General features: G+C 44.2%; 1 protein-coding gene across 1 annotated transcript in view; it reads left to right on the forward strand.

Moving 5' to 3' along the window:
* Positions 1 to 22,206, forward strand: part of vps13b (vacuolar protein sorting 13 homolog B) — a gene marked incomplete at its 5' end in the record, with an annotated part of 310,239 nt that overhangs the window by 11,213 nt on the left and 276,820 nt on the right. The window contains 4 exons of the mRNA XM_079226893.1: positions 9,754 to 9,871; positions 16,258 to 16,425; positions 17,718 to 17,899; positions 19,203 to 19,377. Coding sequence (XP_079083019.1) covers positions 9,754 to 9,871; positions 16,258 to 16,425; positions 17,718 to 17,899; positions 19,203 to 19,377 — 643 coding nt within the window. The remainder of the gene's footprint in view (positions 1 to 9,753; positions 9,872 to 16,257; positions 16,426 to 17,717; positions 17,900 to 19,202; positions 19,378 to 22,206) is intronic.

The following is a 22,206-nucleotide window of genomic DNA, read 5'->3' on the forward strand; positions in this document are numbered from 1 at the left end:
TGATGACAGCACCTCAGTTGCTCTGGAACCCGGTGCATGAAAAGCTATGCAAACACGAGGCCTGCTGCATTCCGCTTGCGTGCTCGAAACCTCCTGCAATATGGCTTTGGTATTTCTCAACACTGACGGAAAGTCCTCTCCCATTTCTCTCCGTTTTGATTTATTCTATCTTGCTGGTTTCAGAACATTGATACTCTCCAAGAACACTTAGGCCTCTGCAGTGCATGCCTTCCAGCTGCACCTCACATGTGCAATTAAGTTGTCAGAGTAGCCTCAGCCACTGCTAGTGCCGGTCCTGGAGGATGGCGCTTACATCGTTCAAGAGGTGCTTATGTCTTGTATGATGTACTTAATATTGTGTATGAAGAAGCGGGGATGGTTCAGTTCTCGACAGATGAGTGGCAGTTTATGTTAAAATCAGTTTTTCTGCAACTCGCCAAATTAAGATAAACATATCTCTATAGGATGCTCATTTCCTTTACCATTTGTAAAGGTTATTAATTAATTTCATGTAGGAAATTAGCAATTCTTGCTTGGATAGATTAACTAAATGATATATTTTAACTGAGCACTAGTTAATATTTGGATTAGAAATCAACAGGTTAGATAAAAGTGTTTGGGAATTTCCCCATGTGTGTCCTAGTGGACTCAACTAAGATGTGTGGGCTTTTTTCTGTGTGTGTGTGTGTGTGTGTGTGTGTGTGTGTGTGTGAGAAAGTGAGTGAGAGAGAGTGTGAGTGTGTGTGTCAGGGGTCTGCGTGGAGTGTTTTATTGTAGCTAACACATTGCAGTTATTAGCATTAGGGGGTAGCTGTGCCAGCGTAAGCAGCATGCCTCACATGCTCAGCCTGGGCTTGTGGTTAGCTGATGGAGACATCTGAAGGACCAGAGCCTCTCAGATCTAAATCAGGAACAATTTCTCCCTCTTTCCCATTCTCTCCCTCTGAGTCGTCTCCCTCCCACCCCATACACACTCTCCCTCCCGCTTTTCTGTCTTGGTTTTTTGTTCTCTAACCGTTGTTTCCGTCGCTCTTCTTCTTCCACACTCTTTGCTACTTTTCAGCAGTGAGACAAAAGTTATGCGTGTCAGGTGCAATAACACTAAAAGTGCACTGCAGGTCACCAGCAACATCGCATGTTAACATCAAGAGGTCACTGGGCAGAGTTTCAATGGACTCCAATGAAAGGAAAACGGAGACAGCAGTGTTCTAGACCGTTCAGCCGGGTTCCAAATTCAGAACTAGTCGCTAGCCTGTCGGTCTGAATGCCGTGTTCTTGGCTTTTCATCAAGTCTCGGGATTAGAGCAACTTTGACTTCAAATCTTTTTGTTTGAACGTCAATTGTGGAAAACAAAACATTGTTAGCGGGGGATGAAAGAACGCTGACCTCAGCTCTCCGTCTGCTTTGAAACGTCTTACCGCTGACCTGCTTACTGTTGTGGAGAAATAACAAGCAAAACAGCTATTTTGTAACAAAGAAACCGATTTCATGCATGAATACACTGGCTTTGAGATTTACTAGATTAATGGAGAATTATGCACACTTTAACTGGAGCAGCAACAGCTACTGTACCGTAAACACAAGATTGGTTTCTGCTGGTATTACTAAGATTTTAAGACATAAGATAATGTCTTGGGGTTTAAACCAATACGACAGAATGTAGGTCCATGGTAGAGCTCAAATCACTTCCACGGGTCACATTCAGGAGAGGAAAGTAGTGGCACTGATTGTTACATGTTACTAAAATGCTGTAGGATAGGTCCTTATCAAAGAGCACTAAGTGCAAGGCTGGGTTTGTGAGTCTTTACAGTTTGGGTTGTTTTACTTAGGACAATGTGCAGATCTTTGTCTCTCTTAGTAGCTAGATAGAACATTTTGCAAACTGTCGCTCTAACTAAGCTTTGACTGTCCGATGGCTGTGCAGTCGGCACGAGTCACGCGTGGCCGGACATGGGCCACACACGAAGAGGGTCTGCTTTGACTGAAAATATCTGTGTGCATGTGATTAACTCCCGTTATAGTAATCTAAACAACTGTTAAATACTTAGCTTGCACGGAAGTGGATTCTTACAAGGTTGGGCGAGAATTGCAGGATCACATATCGCACGAAAATCCATTTTTTCAGGCTTCAAGTAATGCGTTTGTGTGCGGTAAGCCAGAGCACGGACCGATGCGTGTCCTGTGTGGAGCTACAGGCAGCTTTGGGTGTGTGACGCGACGCAATAGCATCCGTTACATCACAACTGGAGAGTATTCCTTCATTGAATACAGAGCAAAGAACGGCACTGACGGCTCTTCTGCCAAGTATTTATTTTTAAAGTGCCTGCCTGTTTCCAAACAGTTTCCAATGCATGACAGAGTTTTATACGTTTCAACGTGGACTACAGCAGACATACGTTTGTCAGAGAGCAGCCCTCCACTCCATTAAAAACTCCAAAAACCTTCAACACATTATTCTTTCTGGCCATAGGGTTAGAAAATATTGCATAAACCATTTTGGCCAAGGAAAGAGCTGATTTTGCAGCAGGCTGCCACATAGTTTTCATGTTATATATGACATGTATGACATGGAAACTACTATTTCTCCTCACGAAAGTTATCTCTCGAACATATGATGCAACACCGTTGGCTCTTTGTCCACATTACAGGACTGGCAGACGGGGAGGAATAGAAATCATTCAACCGTTTAACTTACTTACCAATTGGGTGTTCTCTCTTCCAAATAATCCAGCCATGTAGCTACCCATTCATTAAATGAAATTGCACACGTTGAGAGCCTCCTTACCCTGGAAAGATGCACCAGTGTTAATTGTTTTTATGAGTGGCGTGTAACAATGTAACCGTCACAAGCCACAGAACAGGTAATCGGCCATTGGGAATAAAAGGAACATATTCCAACAATGTCATCCATCAAATCGTACTTCAGGATGTTCTTTTACTCATGATAAAATATGGTGCGATGGAGAAACTGGTTTATGACGTGTTTTACTCGTCAACTACTTTTGCATACACCATTTGCATACGGCATTTTTAATAATCGTGGGCTGACATCGCGATGTCAGGAGGGTCTAGTCCATAAGGGGGATCCCTGTTTATCTCCGGTGTGGTTCTGGGCATGTTGGAGCAGATATTAAACATAGCCGGTTTGACTTGGGTACAGTGGAGGCACTCTTGGCCGAGACCTCCAGCATGACATCACCGGTGCTGTCGTGATTCCTCCCGCTTCAGAACTAAATAGTTTTGTAATTGTGCGTTCTCCTTTTGGCGTTGGACTCCTTTCCACGTCCCTGCTGCCCCCTCTTTAAGGAACATGTTATATATTTGGGCTCTTTGAGAGAAAGGAGACCTATGCTTGGAAAAGTGTCCGAGTGCTTTCATTGTAACCGTTTGCAGGGATTAAATGTGCTGCGTTGCACTTCTGCTATTACATACATATATTTTTATTGATTCGAAAGAAAGCCCACAAGTCTGTTTATTCTCTGTCGTGGTCGCGGTAATTATGTATATGTGTAAGTATGACGGTTTGGAAAAACACAACTTACAGATAATTCATTTGACTATAAAGAAAATAACAAGAGCGGGATGCATCAATTTATGAACCGTCTTCCCTTTATATCAAGTCGAGGGTATTTAGTTTAACTGACGGTTAACATGCAGTATGCCCTGAATAGTTGGATTTCATAACTGTGCCATCTTTGCTATTTTCTATAAATTTGTAAACTATGGTTAAGTGATCGTTTTAGCAGCATTTTACCATGCACTACTAGACCTTTTTCATAGAAACACTTCACCTTCCAAAATCATGAAAGTAGCTTTTAATCTGAGCTTTTTCAGAAAAGTTGCACTTCCTCTGTAACACTGGTTTTACACTGGTTTTACACTGGTTTTACACTGATCTTACACTGGTCTTACATTGGTCTTACACTAGTTTTACACTGGTCTTACACTGGTTTTACACTGGTTTTACACTGGTCTTACACTGGTTTTACACTGGTTTTACACTGGTCTTACATTGGTCTTACACTGGTTTTACACTGGTTTTACACTGATCTTACACTGGTCTTACATTGGTTTTACACTGATCTTACACTGGTCTTACACTGGTTTTACACTGGTCTTACATTGGTCTTACACTGGTCTTACACTGGTCTTACACTAGTTTTACAATGGTCTTACATTGGTCTTACACTAGTTTTACACTGGTCTTACATTGGTCTTACACTAGTTTTACACTGGTTTTACACTGGTTTTACACTGGTTTTACACTGGTTTCACACTGGTTTCCTCATCTGCTCAGAGAAACAAAGCTAAAGAATACACCAGTTCAGCTCGTTGAAATACATGCACATCGTGTGCATTTCTGGACTGTAATAATTCATTACTGCAGTGCACAGAAGGCAGTGAAAGTGAGGATTCTCTTTCTCAGTAGTGGATTTAATTACTCGAAGAGAAGTAGAGCAACGGAGAGAGACCACATTTTTGTCATGAAATGTTTTCATTGAGATAATTATTCAGAATGTCACAGGACGTGATATTCATCTGGGCTCTAATCCCTCCAATGCCATGGATCCCAGCTGCACGGCTCTGCTGCGTGGTTTACAGTAAGGGTCTTTATGTTTAGTTTGGGCAGACTGCGCGCATGCTTTTGCGTGTTGTGTTGGATCTCAGTATTTGTTTAGTGTACTTTTCTAGTGTATTTGTATGTGAATTGCAGAGCAATAATTGGAGTATTAAGAATGATTGTTCATGTAGTGAGTGTGAGAAATCCTGTGGTCTGGCTGGTTCTCTAGTCTACCTCAGTGTGAGGAGAAAATGAAACCACTGTCTTTAATCATGGCGTAATGGCTTTCTGCATTTGTAACAATTTCATTAAAAACCCATTAGCAGCTAATTTTTAGTTGGGCTGATGGATGTGTTCGAAAGCCAAGGGACGTTAAAGAAAAGGTAATTTGAGTCAACCCACGATGAGCTCCGTTCTCTCCAGTTCACATTCCAGCGGGGGTCGTCATCAATGGCCGCGTACCGTTTTTTGACATCGCTGGAACCGTCCCAAACCGTGACCGTGTGTGCGAAAATGGCGGGCCACTTTTCCCGTCTCCCGTTCCCCCTCGGTGCCAGCTGGAAGCCATTCGTACGAGAACCAGGGTCATCGCTGTTTAAACAAGCTTCAGACTAGCGGGTTATGGATGAGACGAGGAGCTCTAGAATAAGCAGAGGGGCAAAGAAGATCACATCGACACGGCTTGTAGATTAGGAAGATGAAAAGGAGGGATAATGGGGGGTTTGTGCTATTCCCTGGCAGCCAATATTAGAGAGGTTTTCTATTATTATACGGCAAAATGTGTTGTCTGTGAGTGTTTTTGTTGAAGGAGGGAGGTCTGATTGCTGGATCCTCCCCAGGGATGGTGCTCCGTGGGCCCTGACATGGGGGACAGGGCCTCTGCTTGTCAGACCCAGTGAGTGTGTCTGTGTATGTGAGTGATTTGGAGTGGGTGGGATGGGGGGTGGGGGGTCTGTCTGAGATAAGGAGCTATTGGGTTTCCTTCATTTATTTTCTCACTCCATAGGCGTTCACCCTCCACTGCCTGTCCTCCAATCTGCAGGCCTGCTGCTTTGATGTCAGCATGAGTTCGCTCAGCAACCTGCGGAGGAAAAAACAACAATAACAGAGAGCGTGTTTATCCAGCAATGGTCTTCAGCGTGCAGCCATTAATCTGCTGAAACTGTGTGAAATTGACCAGTTTTAAAAATGTCTGGGTTTCAAAGATCAGGCAGTTGCGGGGTAGTCAACTGCTAATCTCTGCCAACACTTTTTTTCCCTGTGTGTTCAACTGAAATTGAAAAATTGCTTTGTAATTTGTGGAGGAAAAAAGAAGAAAATGTCATATTTTATTTTTCAAGAAACGTACAATGGGAATAAAAACAAACTAGCAATTTTAGTTTTTGTTCAAGGCCAACAGATGTCAAAGGGAAAAGCCTCAAATGGCAAGAAAGAGCAGAAAAGCCATTATTCTGTTTTCCCCCCACACTTTACTCTGAGTAATGTATACATTATTTCCAGTGGGCTAAAATGATTTGAAAGTGTATGTTAAACTTCTTTTTGAAACGATTTAAACAGAAGCCCGGAAAACACATGCATTTAGAATAAAATTCTATTGGACGACACAGTTATTGAGTCCTATTAATTATCATCACACTGTTCAAATGTCTGCCTGCTGTGACCTGAAATCCACTTCGCCAAACATATTTGTATTTTTAAATTCTTTTCTTAGTTTCACTTAGTCACAGTCACAATGTACACATGCATGACACGGCCTGTGGCAGTTGAGGCTTGACTGGTTTCTGGTGAGAGTTCTAGCTCGTTTGTTTGTACTAGTACGACTGTGACAGTGTCTGCAGAGGCGCTGTTTTTAATAGCTGGAGGTGGTGGTTCGGCTAATGTGTTGAGCAGCTCCGGTGAGGGTCGACCCTCCAGACGGGCTCAGCGCACCGCCTCCCGGTCCCTGACTGAGCCAGACGTCTGCACGGGGGTCAGGCCTGGCCTTCCTGTGCCCTAACCCTCCATGGGTGCCCACTTACCCTCTGAGTAGGGGGTCCCTCTTGCCTGTCACTCACACTGCCAGGACCCGCTCCGTTTTCCTTCTTTTCCCCTCTGCTTTTGTTCTGGTTTCATTGTCTACAAGTCTCACTTTTGGTCTCCACTTTCTCTCACTCTGTCCCCCCCCCCACCACTTATCTCTTTTGCCTCTTGTCCCTCTTTTCCCTTTTTTCCTCATCTTTGGTCAACAGCTGAGTTGACGTGCCTGCAGGGGAAGCAGCCCCGCCCCCCGGTCCTTCTGTCTTCCCCTCCTTCTCCATCCCTCCATCCCTCCATCCCTCCCTCCTCGTCCTGTGCCCTGCCGTGGCATTGGAGGGATCGGTTTACCCGGCAGCAGCTGAGGCGGCCTTCATTTGTCCCAGGGCTTCCCTCAGAAAAGGCATTTTTTCCCTCTGGAGAATTGCTCACTGCCCACGGTGACATTGAGCGCTTAATTGCGCTACTTCCAAATTTGGCAGTCTTGTTCTTTAGTGGCAGTTTGAGCCGTTGAACTCAATGTACTCTTGGCCTGCAGGGCCCAGCATTCCTTTAGGTATAGATACCAGAGTCTGCAGGGGAGGGAGACTGTTTCTAATTCTGATGTGCTTGAGTAGTGTATTGTGATGTAAACTAAACACCTCAACATGTGAGCAACGTCTCACTGTAATTACCTCTTCTAAATCTCTAAATATCGTAAATGCAGCGTTGGAAGTGAGGACAAGTTACCAAATGGAGTGTGAAGAATGAGCAACACAATTTACATCTTATTTTTCTCTCAATCTCTATTCTTTGGAGCCTTGATGAAGTATTTATTATTCTTCCCCTTGTGTTTCCCAATACCCAGCGCTCACTGATGGGGAGAGAACTGCCTGCATAGTGCGGCCCTACCGCAAAGGCCCTTACTGAAGTCAAGTGTAAATATTTCTGCCAGAGCCTCTCTCGTCTCTTTTGGCAATTGCGTGTTTACCGCACTGGGGGATTCTCTCTCTCTCTCTCTCTCTCTCTCTCTCTCTCTCTCTCTCTCTCTCTCTCTCTCTCTCTCTCTCTCTCTCTCTCTTTCTCTCAAGTGTGTCCACAACTCAAATTATGCAAAGTACAGTATGGTTAAAACCTAATCTTCATTATCTAAACTGCACTGAGAGAAAGGGGTCATTTAAACACTGTCAGAACCAGGGAATGTGTGTTGATTGTGTTGGGGTGCGTGTCTTTACAGGATGAACAACATGTGACTCGCGCCAAAGGTGTCGTTGTGGGTTTTGGTTTGCTCGTCTTGAAGTGCCTGTGCACCGAGTGGCCAAATCTATTTGGTTTTGACACCTTCTGTGTTTACTTTCGTCTGGATAAGAGGCGACTCCTGAGACTCTGATCACTCGTTTAAATGCCAAACACATGTGATTGCCCCGTCTTTCTCCGTATTGTCTGACTAACTGACGGTGGAAAGGTTACAGTGCTGCAGTAACCCCTAATCAATGCCATACCGGGGGTTCACTTGCACTCAGCTTTTTAAAGAATGGTTTGAATGTATTTTATTTCTTGTCTTTCTTTCTTTTCCTTCTACCTTCCTCTGTGGCAGGCGTATGTCTACTGTGAAAATGAATATGAGGTATTTGTTCAGTTGTACATAGCCGTTGTAGAGGAGTATACTCCAGCTATCGTAGTCATAGTAGTTCTTTTGTGCCCTGGTGGTGATGTAATAGGTCGTTCTCCAAATTAAAAATTCATGTTTAGTTTTTTTTTTTTTTTTACAGTAGTGCTGGCTCGATTCTCAATTTGACAAACATTTGTCGTCTGGATGCAAAAACAGATTTGACACATTTAAAGTGGGATAATGAGCCGATTCAAAAGCTGTGAACACGCGAGTTCCTCCTGGAACTTGGAAACACCATAAGCAAGACCCTCTGGAGAAGGTGACAATCTGCAGTAGAACTTTTACAAGTCCTCAAAGTCACTCTCTTTATTGGTAATGGAGCTTCTCCAGGGTTTGTTGCTGGGTGACATCAGACACCAGAGCCTTGTTTTTCTGCTTGAAGCCTTAGGAGAGTGATTAAACATATCACTATATAAATATTTGTATTTTGTGGATTTGCTAAGCTTAATTGTGTCTACCCCTGCAGTAATCTAGTAAAAGTCCTTAGCTGTCGGGCCTCTTTTGTCCTTGTGTCGCTATTGTTTTAATTGCCCCTCATGTCTTACTCACAGGGTCTGCAGCACTCTACAAGCTGAACCAATAAATAACCTCCTCATCCCCAAATCTTGGCTGATTTTGTTTATCTCCAGGCTCATCGCTGAAGGGGATGTCCATTTCTTCATCTCACACACACACGCACACACACACACACACACACACACACACACACACACACACACACACACACACACACACACACACACAGATCTCGTACTTGCATTCCTGGGCTTAACAGGCCGTTGGTCGGTGAGTGCCGATGACTTGTGCTGTTGTGGAGGAGGGACCTTCACCCTCATCCAGAGACCAGAGTTTATTTGTAGAGCCCGCGGTGATGGTTGTTAAACGGGGTCGGGAGGAAGGCTCCAGCAGTGGTGTGTAATCACTGATCACTCTTCTTTTCCCTGCTGCCACAGCCGTGCAGGAGGAGCCATTCTCATCTGATGTGCACAGTTTGCACACTAATAATTGGATTACCCTCATTAACAAGATAAAGGCGGCAGTTAGATAAGATCGGTTACATTGGTCCCCTGAACTAGAGTTTATGACTTTTGTTTGGTTAGCTTTGGTAGCTCATGTGTGGAGGGAGATGTGTTCCACGAGGTGATGGAGGGATCATTAAGGATTAACTGGTGTTTCGGCCCGGGCAAATTGAAATAGCCGTCAACACAAAAATTGTTCTTTCTCTCATTTGTTTGAAGTTAAAAAAAAAAACTCTTGTGCCCAACAAAATGCCACCCCACATGTAGAACATTGACAGTAGATGAATCTACATGTCAAGAATGATAATGACATGCTGGAGTAATTCTATGTGGTTGCTCCGACTGCAACCTGATTAACACAGGCACATGGGGGATGCTATGAAATAGTTTTAATCAAAGCCCCGGAACTAAAATGAAGTATTAGTTTAATGTGGTTGTAACTGAAAATAACTATCCCAACTAGTGTTTATTCACTTCCCGTGCTCACGGCGTTCTTGTGTGTCCTCAGGATGACCATGAGAGCGGCTCGAGCTCCACCAGTCGCAGCGTCTCAGACGGCTCCAAGGCCGCGGCCAAGCCCCGCCGCCTCCAGCAGGCCGCCCCGAGCGACCCGGACCTGCCTCCAGGTGAGTGATGGCCCTCGGGGCCAGTGAGGCTACTCCCTGCTCAGAGAATGACCACCAGGGCAGGCTCTGTGGGGGAGGATGGGGCCACAGAGTGAGGACTGAGATTAGGGCATTACACTCCAGAGGAATCATGTTTTTCTCTTCCGTTTTGGCCTCTAAGAATGCCAAAGAGACCAAACACTTGGAATAAAATCCACTTGCTTGTTGTAGTCCAATGCTTAGTCTGCGTCGGACTCAAATATTGGTATTACCTCTTAACGATGTGAGAAATATTATTTTTGGGAAGCGTAGCGCTGCATCTTTAACCCGTGTGAGTCAGCCAGAGAGGGCAGGGAGGGGATGTGTCTGTGACCTGCCTCACTCCACCACTTTACTACACCTCACAAAGAACTTGTTGGATTGGGGCTGCATTTTAAATATATTTATGACTTTTGTAAAAGCGTTTGAGAAAGAAAGATATCATCATATTAGATTGAAAACTATTTTATTTATATTTTTAATTTGTATGCTCACACAGACAATTGTATTATCTTATTTAAATGTATGCAGAGGTGTGTAAAAGTATGCACAGCCTCAATAATCTCATAAAATAGCACCACGGCAACATTCTTGGTAAAACAGCAAAAGGTGAGAACGAAAGTGGAAGAGGGGAGAATATAATGTAAAGAAAAGATACGGACTTAAGGGAGGGAACAAACTAATGAAGAAAAAGAAAGGAGAGAGATGGCGGTCTTAAGCTTTTAAGAGCTGGTTCGCCATCTAACTCCCAACCATGAGGCTCATGAGCCCGAGTATGCATGTATGAACCTACACTCCTGGCTGGTTGTATCTAGGGAGGATCCATTTCCAGGCCCAATGTTATGAGATGACATCTCTTCCCAGCTGTTAAAGCAGGGTGCCTCACACACCAGCAGCTCCCTTTGGGCCTGCCTCCAACAGAGCCCCCAAGGTGTGTGTGTGTGTGTGTCTGTGTTTTAGTGTATCTGTGTTAAATTAAGCGCACACCCCGCACTGCTCCAGCAGTGGACCTTGTTTCAACCCATTACAGGCTGTAGAGACAACTCTGAGGTCAAAGGTTGCAGTACCTCAATAACAGCGAGGAAGCAGATGAACGGCGTAATCCCAGCCGCCCTAATTAAAAAGGTGGAGGTTAAAAGGTAGATGGGGTAAAAGTAACCTGCTATGACTCAGACAGAGGATGTTTTCCTAAGAACGAGATACAAAACAAACCTGTCATGAGTCTTTAATGTAGTTAAAGGATGTTTTTATGAAAGTGTGGACACAGCTCACAGACGGGCCTTTTTGCAGCCATTGATTCATTAGTCTAGATCGGTGTTTTCAAGTAACCCCCTAACAGCGCAAAGCATTCTTGGTTGGAAAAAAAGGTGTAATAAATTCTCACGTACCCCCATTTGAGAACCACTGGTCTAGTGAGCACCTTATTGTAGCCTTGTTATATTATTATTATAGCATGTCCATGACTGCCATAGAATATATCCTTAAATATACTGAACTGCTTGCTGCTGTAGCCTCACTGTGTGCCACAGCTTTTCTTTTGACACCACTATAAAGACATCTCACGGTTAAGTCCTACACACAGCCTTAATGGATCTGCTATCAGCTGGACTTAAGAGCTCTCGGCTGTCAAGAGCTTGTTCTCAGCGGCACGTCAGAGATCCACATGGACTCTCCTCTCAGCTCGTAATGCAATTATTACTATTATAATATACATAGTGTGTAGTATATAAGACTATACTAAAATATTATTGGAAAATCCTTTTTTTTATTGTTTATGTGCAGTATTTGTGCTGTGTATGATATTTAAATTGCTTTACTTTTTAATGTAGTTTTACTCAGATCAGAATCAGGACCATTTATTGCCAAGTAAGTTTACACATACAAGGAATTTGTCCTGGCGGGAGGTGCATCACATTTAACAATACACATTTAATGATAAACATAAAACAGAGTGCAATAAAAAGCGAGCATGAATATTTACAAATGGGTGTATTGTAAAAATAAAGTGCACGGAATGAAGTGAAGTGATTATGTGAAAGGTTTTTGTGAAACTGTAGGCTAGGTTTGCAATGTGCAGCTGCATGTATTATTAATACGCTTCGATTGGAATTGTTATGAAACAAAAAAAAAGCGTAGGATTGGAGGCATCTGTGTTCTGGTCTCTTCAAGGCAATGATGGACGCATGCAGATATGTGTGTCGTGTGTAGATGTGTGCGGGTTGAGGAAGACCCGTGTGAGACCGGCTCAGACAAACGGACAGTCTCTCGTCCTCGTCAGCATCCGTGTCGACAAACCTCGGTGTTGCGTCTGCTCCCCTCTTCAAAACAACCAAAACAAAACACGGCCGACACTAAAAAGCAGCCACCAGCAATTATCCAGTCATTTGGCCCTAAGCTCTCACATGCTGAATGAATTTATCCTCCCTGTTCTCCCTGTGGTGGAAAATAGTGATGTTAATTCATATGCCATGGGATTGGTAGCCACACAAAGACCAAAGACCAAGTGCTTGCACCTTGGGCGATTCTGTGAGTGATTATGTTTACTGCTGCTTGTGGGGGACCAGCGGCCACTGTTTGTGAGAACTGCATCGCTCCGTTCCAGGGGAATCCTGCTCCGGCCCTATTCACACTGTTGGAAATGTGTTTTGTTTTATGAGTTCAAAGAGATTTAAAAGTCTCAGGTCTCGCTTTGAGTCCAGGTTCAGCCTGCTACCTGCGAGCGGGTCGGATCAAAGTTCTACTCAGGATTTCAAAGCTGAACTCTCCTAAAGAGGCACGTTTTTTGCAAGTGCATTAGGACACTTAGTGTTTAGTATGACGGCGTTCTGCAGTCTGACACTTTCTCTGGGTAAATTCTTTCTTGTCACGTGTGATAACTTGTTATTTTGGATATTTGATTGAAATTGGACACTCTACATCTGTTAGCATCATGGTAGTGCTTAAACACACACACTTGACTCGTTTACAGCTATCCACCAAGGTTTTTATATCAACCTTTCCATTGGGAGTACAAGAGCATTTGGAGACCAGTTCTTCTATTTTTCTCTATTTAATTAATGCATGGAGCTTGGTCTTAAAATATAGAGTCCAAATTTCAGTCCTAACCATAGACTGTATATAAGTGGACGTAGTCGTTGTGACGTCCCCAATTGGTTTGTGGACTGATGTTTTGAAGCCTCGAGTTCTGCGTTTTGCTCGCCGCCATCTTGGATCACGGCTGTCGCCATCTTGACTTTTTGCAGCCGGTGAACGGAAGTTACCATATTTGGACTGCGGACGTGAAACTAGAGATTGAGACATAAACTCATGTTTACAATGATTGCTGAGGGAATAAATCAAGAGAGAAGTAGAATAATTTATATAGACTTCTATACAACCAGAGGAGTCGCACCTGGTGGTCAGGAGAGAGAATGCAAGTTAAAGGCATTTTGGCATCGGCTTCACTCTCCAGAACCGGTGGCGTCTGCCTGGTCCTGAGCATTCTTATTTTGTTGGATAATGCTCAGACCAAATTCTGATTGAGCCTGTGTTGAAGTGTTGTTTCCCACGCTGCCCCAAAAGCACAACATGCACATTGTTACATGGGCTACGTTCAGTGTGCATTCACTCCAACGTTTGCTACTTCTTTCATGCCGTGTTTAGGGTTATATGCGTATGTACTGTTGTGAGAGTGCGTATCTAGATTGACACTGTTTCTGTTGCTCTGTGTGTGTCCAGGAATTGTGCGTGCATGCACGGTTGTGTTGTGTAAGTATGCGTGTGATTGGAGGAGATTGAGATTTGCATGGGCTGAAATGCAAACACACTCCTGAGAGAAATCCATGGTCCAGTGCTACTGCTGTCCTGGTGCCGGGGCCTTTGCTCGAAATAAATCAATACAGCAGCTGTTCTGGTATTACTGGGAAATGCTACTTATGGATAGGGAATATCTCATACTGGTAAAGGCTGGAGCTTTCTCCTGTTCTGGAGACCTGCTGTACCATGCATGACTGGGTTCTGGGACTCTACAGTGTTACTATAAGAGGCCCTGGAGCTAATCGAATGGCTAGCATAACCAAGTGGTGGTAGTCTTGTAATAACATAGGCTTGCTGTGTTTCCAGGGGCCGGAATGTTTCTTGCCCTGGTGTAAGTAATGCATTTTGTATTTTATAGATTAAAGATGCAGTATACTCAACACATTAAAGATGCTATGTACCACAGTAGCTAAACGAGTTACCTTGGCTAAATTGCTCAGGGTACTAATTACACTCCAGGGAAACACAGCAGGACCAGCGCACAGTACATTTACTGTCTGATGGACTTGTCAATCTTCCTCTCCATGGCTAATAACTGCAATGGCTGATCGCTGCTAATACTTTCCATACGCAGGAAAAATGGTGAGCATGGACAGTATAGTGTTTCTTTCCTGTATTGCACAGAAGAGAGTACTTTGCCTGTTCTGAGATCACATAAAGGAGCTGGTTTTTCCAGTCATTTTATGGTTGAACAGTTTTAAGTGGGCTCTTTCCCTGTGGGCCGCGGCACAGGTGCTGGCTGTGTCAATTGTTTACAGAAGTTCAGAGCGGCGAGATGGCTCGCAGAGAGACGGGTTGGGGGCCCCGGACTCCAGTGCGAGGCAAGAGGAGGTACAGCAAGTGTACGAGAGTGCAAAGGGAGAAGGACACTCTGACACGGGTAAATTAGATCCAGAGAGGGAAATAGCAGGAGGTAAAGTGCCGGGTTTACTGCCCGGGCTGCAGGTGCGACGGCAGCTTTCCGACTGAACCCAGAACCGCGAGGCGCACACAGACGCACACACGGCCACATTCATGCACGCAAGAAAAGCAGCCAGGCGCACACCCGGACTCCAGCAAGCACATGCATGCATGCAGGGCCACGCACAAATGTCACGAACACACATCGCGTTTATGAGTGGAGTTTGTATTATGTCATCCTCTCTTCCTGTCACTCTGTTTGGTCAGGCAGCAAACTCATGAGAATTTTTGTCAATTGGATTATGCTACTGCTGGACGGGCCTGTGTACGAGTGGCAGAACAGTTCACCAATTCATATAAATATTTTCATCAACAGCACCATTTAGTTCGGCCCAATTATCGGTTCTGTTTTTCCCCGGGCCAGCCGTGTAGATACAGGAAGACAAACATTTGGTTTGGAAAATAAGGGAAAAGCATTAAAGGTTTATATGTTTTAACTTGTAGCGACTGTGTTTAACAGTACATGAGAGGAATGAATAATGCCATTGGTCCTGTGGTTAGGAGGATTTATTGCTGTATATTTTCATATTTTATGGTCGAAACTCCCCCGTCTGTAATATTTTCAGTTCTTTCTTACTTGGTTGAGTAATGACCTGAGCATGTATGTTTTTCCTGTGAAGCTTCTGTTTCTGGGCGTCACTGTGGCCATTAGGAGGTCCCGGTAACACGGCAGGATGGCTCCCCGAGCCCCGCTGAAACCCAATCTATCGCTCTCTCTCTCTCTCTCTCTCTCTCTCTCTCTCTCTCTCTCGCGTGCTGCATCCCTCCATCTCTTTAACACACAAAGCCCCCCCCCCACATTTCACCCCCACCAAAATACAAATATTCATCTTTCTTTCCATTTGTCCAAAATGTATTTCTCAAGCCCTCGATCTCCACAGACTTTCAAAGTGCCTGTCTCATTCAATTCATATCCTGCAACGCATTCAAAGTTCGAAAGTAAGTGATGACATAAACTGCAGCCATCACACTATAGTGTGTTTTCACACACTATAGTGTGTTTTCACACACTTGTTTTTTTCTTTCTTTCTTCTTCTCATCAAGACCCACGACTGTAGTTCCATGGTGCCCTCGATAACTCTAGCCTTGTATACATTTGTTTAAAAATCTGTATTTCGTATGTGTGAAGGCATGTGTATGCGAATCCAATGAGCAGCTTGCTCTTAACAGGCTCGGGAGGGATGCGTTTAAGGCACTGTGTGCATATTTTTGGGCTAAACTGGACTTTTGCATTTGAGTGGAGAACTCTTCAGAGATTCATAAATCCACCCAGGATTTGTAGCGCTGCTCAGGCAGGGCGAGGACTAAAAATGTTTTCTTATGGATATTTTGCTTCTTTTCACTTTACATGTCCGAGGAATAGACCGAGGCGAAAAAATAACATGCCAGGCCCTCGTCTTATTTACGAGCCAAAGAGGACGGCTAGGGGCGGTAGTATTGAGCCCAAACTTTTAGGGAATGTGGGTCTGGATTTAACTTTTTTACGCCGTCTCAGTATATTAGTAGACATGTGCTAATGTGGCTACTATGTGTCTAAGCTATTTGTAATTTGGTATACCTTTTGTGCATCTTGATAAGTTAAGCACTTTGAGGTGTTCCTCATGTGTTTGCAGGATACGTGCAGAGTCTGATCCGGCGCGTGGTGAACAACGTGAACATCGTGGTGAACAACCTGATCCTCAAGTACGTGGAGGACGACATCGTGCTGTCGGTCAACATCACCTCGGCGGAGTGCTACACTGTGGACGATATGTGGGAGAGGGCCTTCATGGACATCGCTGGTAAGCAACGGCTGCTTACATTCCCCGATAGTGGGATTAACTAGTAAGTCCACTGAGACAAGAACCTATATACTACAGTAAGTGTTTAAGTTTGTTAGTTCAGACTGAGGTCAAACTGACGTTTCAGACAAGTTTAAACATTCATGGCTCTGTGCGTAAGTCTGCTGCCGGAGTAGTCCGTCTCTCCAGTCTGAGTGGAGCATGTGCAGGGCCAAGAGCTCACATTTAAAACCATAAAAGATGAGCGAGGTGGGGGATTTTAAACCTCATGTCACATGTAAATAAAACAGTAAGAAGTACAAGCCTTGCTTTTGATGGCTGCATGGTTAAAGTGTTATGTTTGTAATGTTTGGAGGGAGAGTACAGCCTATGCCAATAACAATCCATATTAGTTGCATATTATTCCTCAGAACTGGACAATGACTTGTGGATGCTGCCGTTCCATCTGGACTGTCTCCAGTGGAGTAGTGTTGGTTGCAGACATTTACCATGGAGAGCCACAGACTAAACTACTCTTTGATTTGCCACATTGTGTGTTCTGTACACAGCGCCTAAGCTTTCCTTTGAAATCCAGTTGTTCTTTAACAATGCAGAGCTAGCCAGCCTGGCATCTTAGGCTTTTCCTGTCACGTGATGTTGATGTTCCACAACAACGATCAACTTTTCAAATCTTCCAAGTCGGTGTTTATTCACTGCGACGACATGTAGGCCTACTTTCCTTCTCTGGAAAGGTGTCTATCCGTCTAGAAGCTCACACTCCGGGGTTTCTCTGGTTACTGCTAGAGAATTACAATTATTTTAAACTTGAACTACCATCATAACGTTGAAGAAAGGGATGGTCCTCCACAGGGAGTCTATGTCAACAGAGAAATCATGGAGTGGTCATTTTCAGTCTCTGCTGAATGTCTTGGTAAGGGGGGGCTATTCCAGCATGTAAGGTGAGCAGTAGTTATTGGCAGAGAATGAAATGTTTCTGGGAATGATGAGCCCTGTTATCAGGCTGTCGGGGGTGAGTGAGTCAGTGGCAATTGATAATCTGATGACATGCACACACCACTTGTGTTGTACGAATGTTACATAACAACAGCTCTGAGTTCTGCTGAGTGTCATCTCCCCTAATTCTTCTGATGATTTACTGTGCTCTCTGTTAGTGTGTGTGCTTGTATTAGTTTGTGTTTAATGATTAATCTGCACACATAGATGTCTATTGCATGTATGTGGACATGTTTGATTAGTGTCGACCTGTTTTGTGTTCAATGCAGAAGTATACGCGGTCATTTTGTCTTCTCCAGCTCCAGAGCTGGTTCTCAGGAAAGTGATCAACTTTGCTGACTGTACCGTGTGCTTGGACAAGAGGAATGCCAGTGGCAAGATCGAGTTTTACCAGGACCCGCTGCTGTACAAATGCTCCTTCAGAACGCGGCTTCATTTCACCTACGACAACATCAATTCCAAGATCCCAGCCGTCATCAAAGTGAGCAGCAGTAACCGCCATTATCTATAATATATTGTCCCAGAGCCCAAGAAAGAGTTTTAAAGAGGGTCAGTCTTCTTCAGTGTTTCTGGTATCGGCCAAACATGTCACACATTCGAGTGATGGAAAAGTTTAAATTAGTCATAGCACCTCACAGTTGTTGCACATTTAACCTACTTTTGTTTAGTTAGCTGCTCTCCAGTCAAGAGCAGGATAGTGACGAAGTTCAGTCCATTGTTCTGGATACGTATGGAAGACAGCTGTTTGTTTTTGCAAGATTTTACTTCCTGCTCTAAAATGCTAGATAATGCTACAAATATTGCTGTGTCACTGTAGTACCATCAGTATTTAGGTTTGACTCGAGGGACTTTTATCATCAGATTTTGGTCTGCTTATCTGAAAAATGTCACTTTGTTTCAGTCGAAGCAGCCCTTGAGAATAAAATGCTACTCCTATCTTGGGCGAGTTAATCAATGTTCAAGAACGAGTCAACCATGTTGATGTAATTGAGAACTCCCAGTCTAGATAACAATCTCATGTCATGAAGCAACAGCTTTTCGACTAAACCACTGATGTTGAGAATATCTCTAGTTTGCTATGTGAACTATTTCTGATGAGAAAAAAATAACCTTGCTTTTTATGCTAATGCATTTTTAACCTCTTAAACCCTGCCTTAAAATAAGCCTGCCATTCACTGCGGCTGTCTTTTGTTCATGTTTGGGTCATCTTTCCACTATAATGCTACATCATGGTAACACATTTAAGAGCAGATGTGGCTGCTTGCCATCTACATACACAGTAACCAGCTTTGTGGTTTAGTGAGCTTCAGAGAGGTTTTCATGGGGTCCCGTCAACAGAATCGCACACATCTATAGTACCTTCTGTTACAGCATGTTTAGCAATAGTGTGTATTCTGTTATTAAAATGTATTAAGACTGTATTGTACAAAATGTAAACTACTAACCCCTTACAGTAGCCACACATTTAATGTATCATGTGGGTACATTTGTTTCCATTTGGACCTGACGTCTTTCATCCTGACATTGTTTTAATTGTATGTACTTCCTTCTTGTTACTTTATACAGTACTTTTACTTGCATTCAGGCCATACAGTGTGGTTTGTAGCACCACTTGTTTACTAGGGGCAGAAATGACACCCTCCACATGCAACTCCCAGCATCCACCAGTTAGCCAGAGGGGGATCCACAGCTCTACCCTTTTGTATTAAACATTCCTGTTCACATTAAGCATATGTTTAGTGTCACATATCACTTACGGTTTGATCTTCTCCATGTTTTCTCAGATCCAGACCATGGTGGAGAGCCTGAAGTTGTCCATTACTGATCAGCAGCTGCCCATGTTTATCCGCATTTTAGAGCTGATTATTGCCCTCTACTATGGGGAGATCGGAGGACATAAAGAGGGCGAAGGGGAAGAGGGCAGTGTTCATGTCAGGGAGGCTGGAGAAACTTTACCTGGTGAGCTTTTTCTTTTTTCATTTATTGTCATCTGAAAAAGGGTTAGGGTTACTTTGATTTCTCTGGATTATTTTCATAAAGTTCTGAACCCAGTTTCTTTCAAATTTCCTTCAGTAGAATTAGCCACTTGATGACTAGCAAATGCTAGACTCTGCATATGTAAGTACATTAAGTTATGTCGCTTCGGCTCTCATCTTTGCGCTTTTATTTATTTTTTCACCTAAAAGATGTTAGTTTTCTGATACTGCTGTGCTGTAGATGTGCAGTTATATATATATTTTTCCCTATCAAAATACATCTCTAAGTGATGAGTTGAGGTCTTACAGCGACGCAGCGCGTGTGTCAGTGTAGTTCCCGTCGCAGTCATATTTCTCAGACAAACTGTGGTTGAAAGCTGGGAAGTGGTTAATGAGCCATCCGACCGTGCAGAGAGCTTTGAAGCTTTTCCTCAGACAGCGTTTTCATCAGCGTGGCCTCGTTCTGTTCACATGGCTTTGTCTGACCAATGCGCTGCTGCTGCTCCTAAACGGGACATTTAACATCACTTTGACCGTGGTGTTGCGCTCCTCCTGCTTTTTCCACAAACAAAAGCCGGAGCGTGTAACTCAAGACAGACCGTTGTCGTCAGGCCTGATTCCTCCCATGTGGATGGAGGCAGGCGAGAGGAGGATGACGGGAAGACACGAGGATGAATCAAACACAGGCACATCTCTGTTTCTCCGGTGGGAAATCTCACCCCCCCACATCCAGGAGCCGAGTAAAACACATGCATGCAGTCCAGGTTCCTGACGCGCACACACACACACACACACACACACACACACAGCCTATATACTTACCTCACTCCCGAAACGCCCATCTCCTGTCTCCCCGACTGCTCATCCTCATCTTCGCCTAATAGACGCGTATCAGGTCCCAGGTCCCGCTGGGCTCCATCAGCCTCTGTAGCACCAGGAGCGAATTATGGTGCAGAGTGGAAGTGGTGGGCAGAGAGGAGGCAGGCAGCCCGTCCGCTCACTCCCTCTGACTCCCTGCCTGCTGGCCTGGAACTTTTACTGCTAGTTGGCGCAGCTTCCAGTTCAGTGTCCAATGCCAGATGTAAGAGTCGGTGTCATGCTACTGCTATGCGGAGCCTCTGAGAATGAATTAGTATCCCATCACAAAAATATACAAGAGGGGACCAGCTCTTGGAACCTGAGCGGCCCCAGATCTTGTTATGCTGGAAGTAATCGACAGAGTGAAGAAGCTGAAGGGGGGGGCAGTGTGTGTGCGTGTCTGTGTACTGTAGTAAGTTTGTTGGGAGGTGTTGGTGCAGGAACATATGGTTTCAGTGTATTCATTTCAGATAAAAACTGAATTATTTTAATAAAAGTAGCAGAATTCCAGCTCAGATGATTTATTATTTGTAATAAAGAAAGCACAACGGACCTCTCTTCACCACCACAGACGAACTTCAGCATCGATGGGTTCTGAGTTCTACAACATTCATGTATGTTGACGCTTGTAGTTACCGACTTGACTTACATGCATATTTATTTTTAGTGGGTTGCAGTTTGTAGGATACAATCATTGTCACATGATTGCTGGAACATGATGCCGTTACTGTGCATAGTACTTCATCACTTTCTTTGATTTCCCATAGGCTGTTTGTGGTGAGACTTTGCTGGATAATCTGACTCCTGTGTGTGTGTGTGTGTGTGTGTGTGTGTGTGTGTGTGTGTGTGTGTGTGTGTGTGTGTGTGTGTTTCTTTCTTTTTCTTACTCTTACTCTTGCTTACTCCTAATATTAATTATTCCCCCATGTGAAGGTGATTTTTTTTCTTTTTGCCAATTAACAAAGTGGAAAAAGCCTTGTGATGTGTTTATGTGCCCATGATTCACCGTGGCCACAAGTTGTTTGTTTGATTCCTTCTCTTTTAGGTAAGAGCCGATGTCTCATTACTGAATAGCCCTAATAGGTGAACGGTGCGGGACACTCGTGTGTCACTAACCAAAGCAACCCTTTTCAGTCAGGATCAGACGGCTAGCTTTTCCCGCCGTCTGAAATTCAATAAAGTCTGTGAAACACTGTAAAAAATGTCAGCGGTCGCAAACACAGATGACTAACATGCTTGAGCCGACCAGCTGTACAGTTTGAACAAGTATGTGAAGAATTATGAACCGAGGACTGGGGCTGCTGAAGTGTGGCAATGTGTGCGTGTGTGTCTCTCTACAGAGCATATGTGTGTACGAGTGCCTGTTTGTGTGTTGGTCCGATGGCGTATGTCAGTAAGGTTTTAGCATTAGCTCTGTGGGAGAGCCTCAGAGTCCTGAGAGGCCCATCGCATGTAATGGAGCATCACAAAGGTATCAGCCAGAGGCCACAGGCTATCTGCCCATTATAAACCTCATGCGGCTCCCTTTATGCAATCCCAGCGACGGGACGAGCCCCTTTTTAATCATCTTCTCACTTTTAATACCGGTGTGAAGACGTTGAGTGTAGAAGTCAAAGGACACGCATGGATGAAACCGCTTTTATACTCTCCTGCCATGACCGCTTGAGCGGATTTTAAAACATTTTGATGTTAATGTCACACCGATGGTGTTAAATTGAAACCGTGTGCAACACACATGTTCGATATGTGTTCCGTTCTTTTATATTAAAGTAGGTAGGCCTGTGTGGCGGAGTGAGCGTGAACCGTATTGCCTGTGGGGGAAGTGGTGAACGGACAGATATATCTGATCCGCTGCGACTGGAGAGGCGGCGAGCAGAATAGGCTTTACTCAGTGGTCAGGTAAGCAGTGCACCTCTCTCTCTATAAACATGGAGGGACATCTACTGGCCTGTGC

Source organism: Taurulus bubalis (assembly GCF_910589615.1).
Source record: "Taurulus bubalis genome assembly, chromosome: 12".
NCBI classification, from domain to species: Eukaryota; Metazoa; Chordata; class Actinopteri; order Perciformes; family Cottidae; genus Taurulus; species Taurulus bubalis.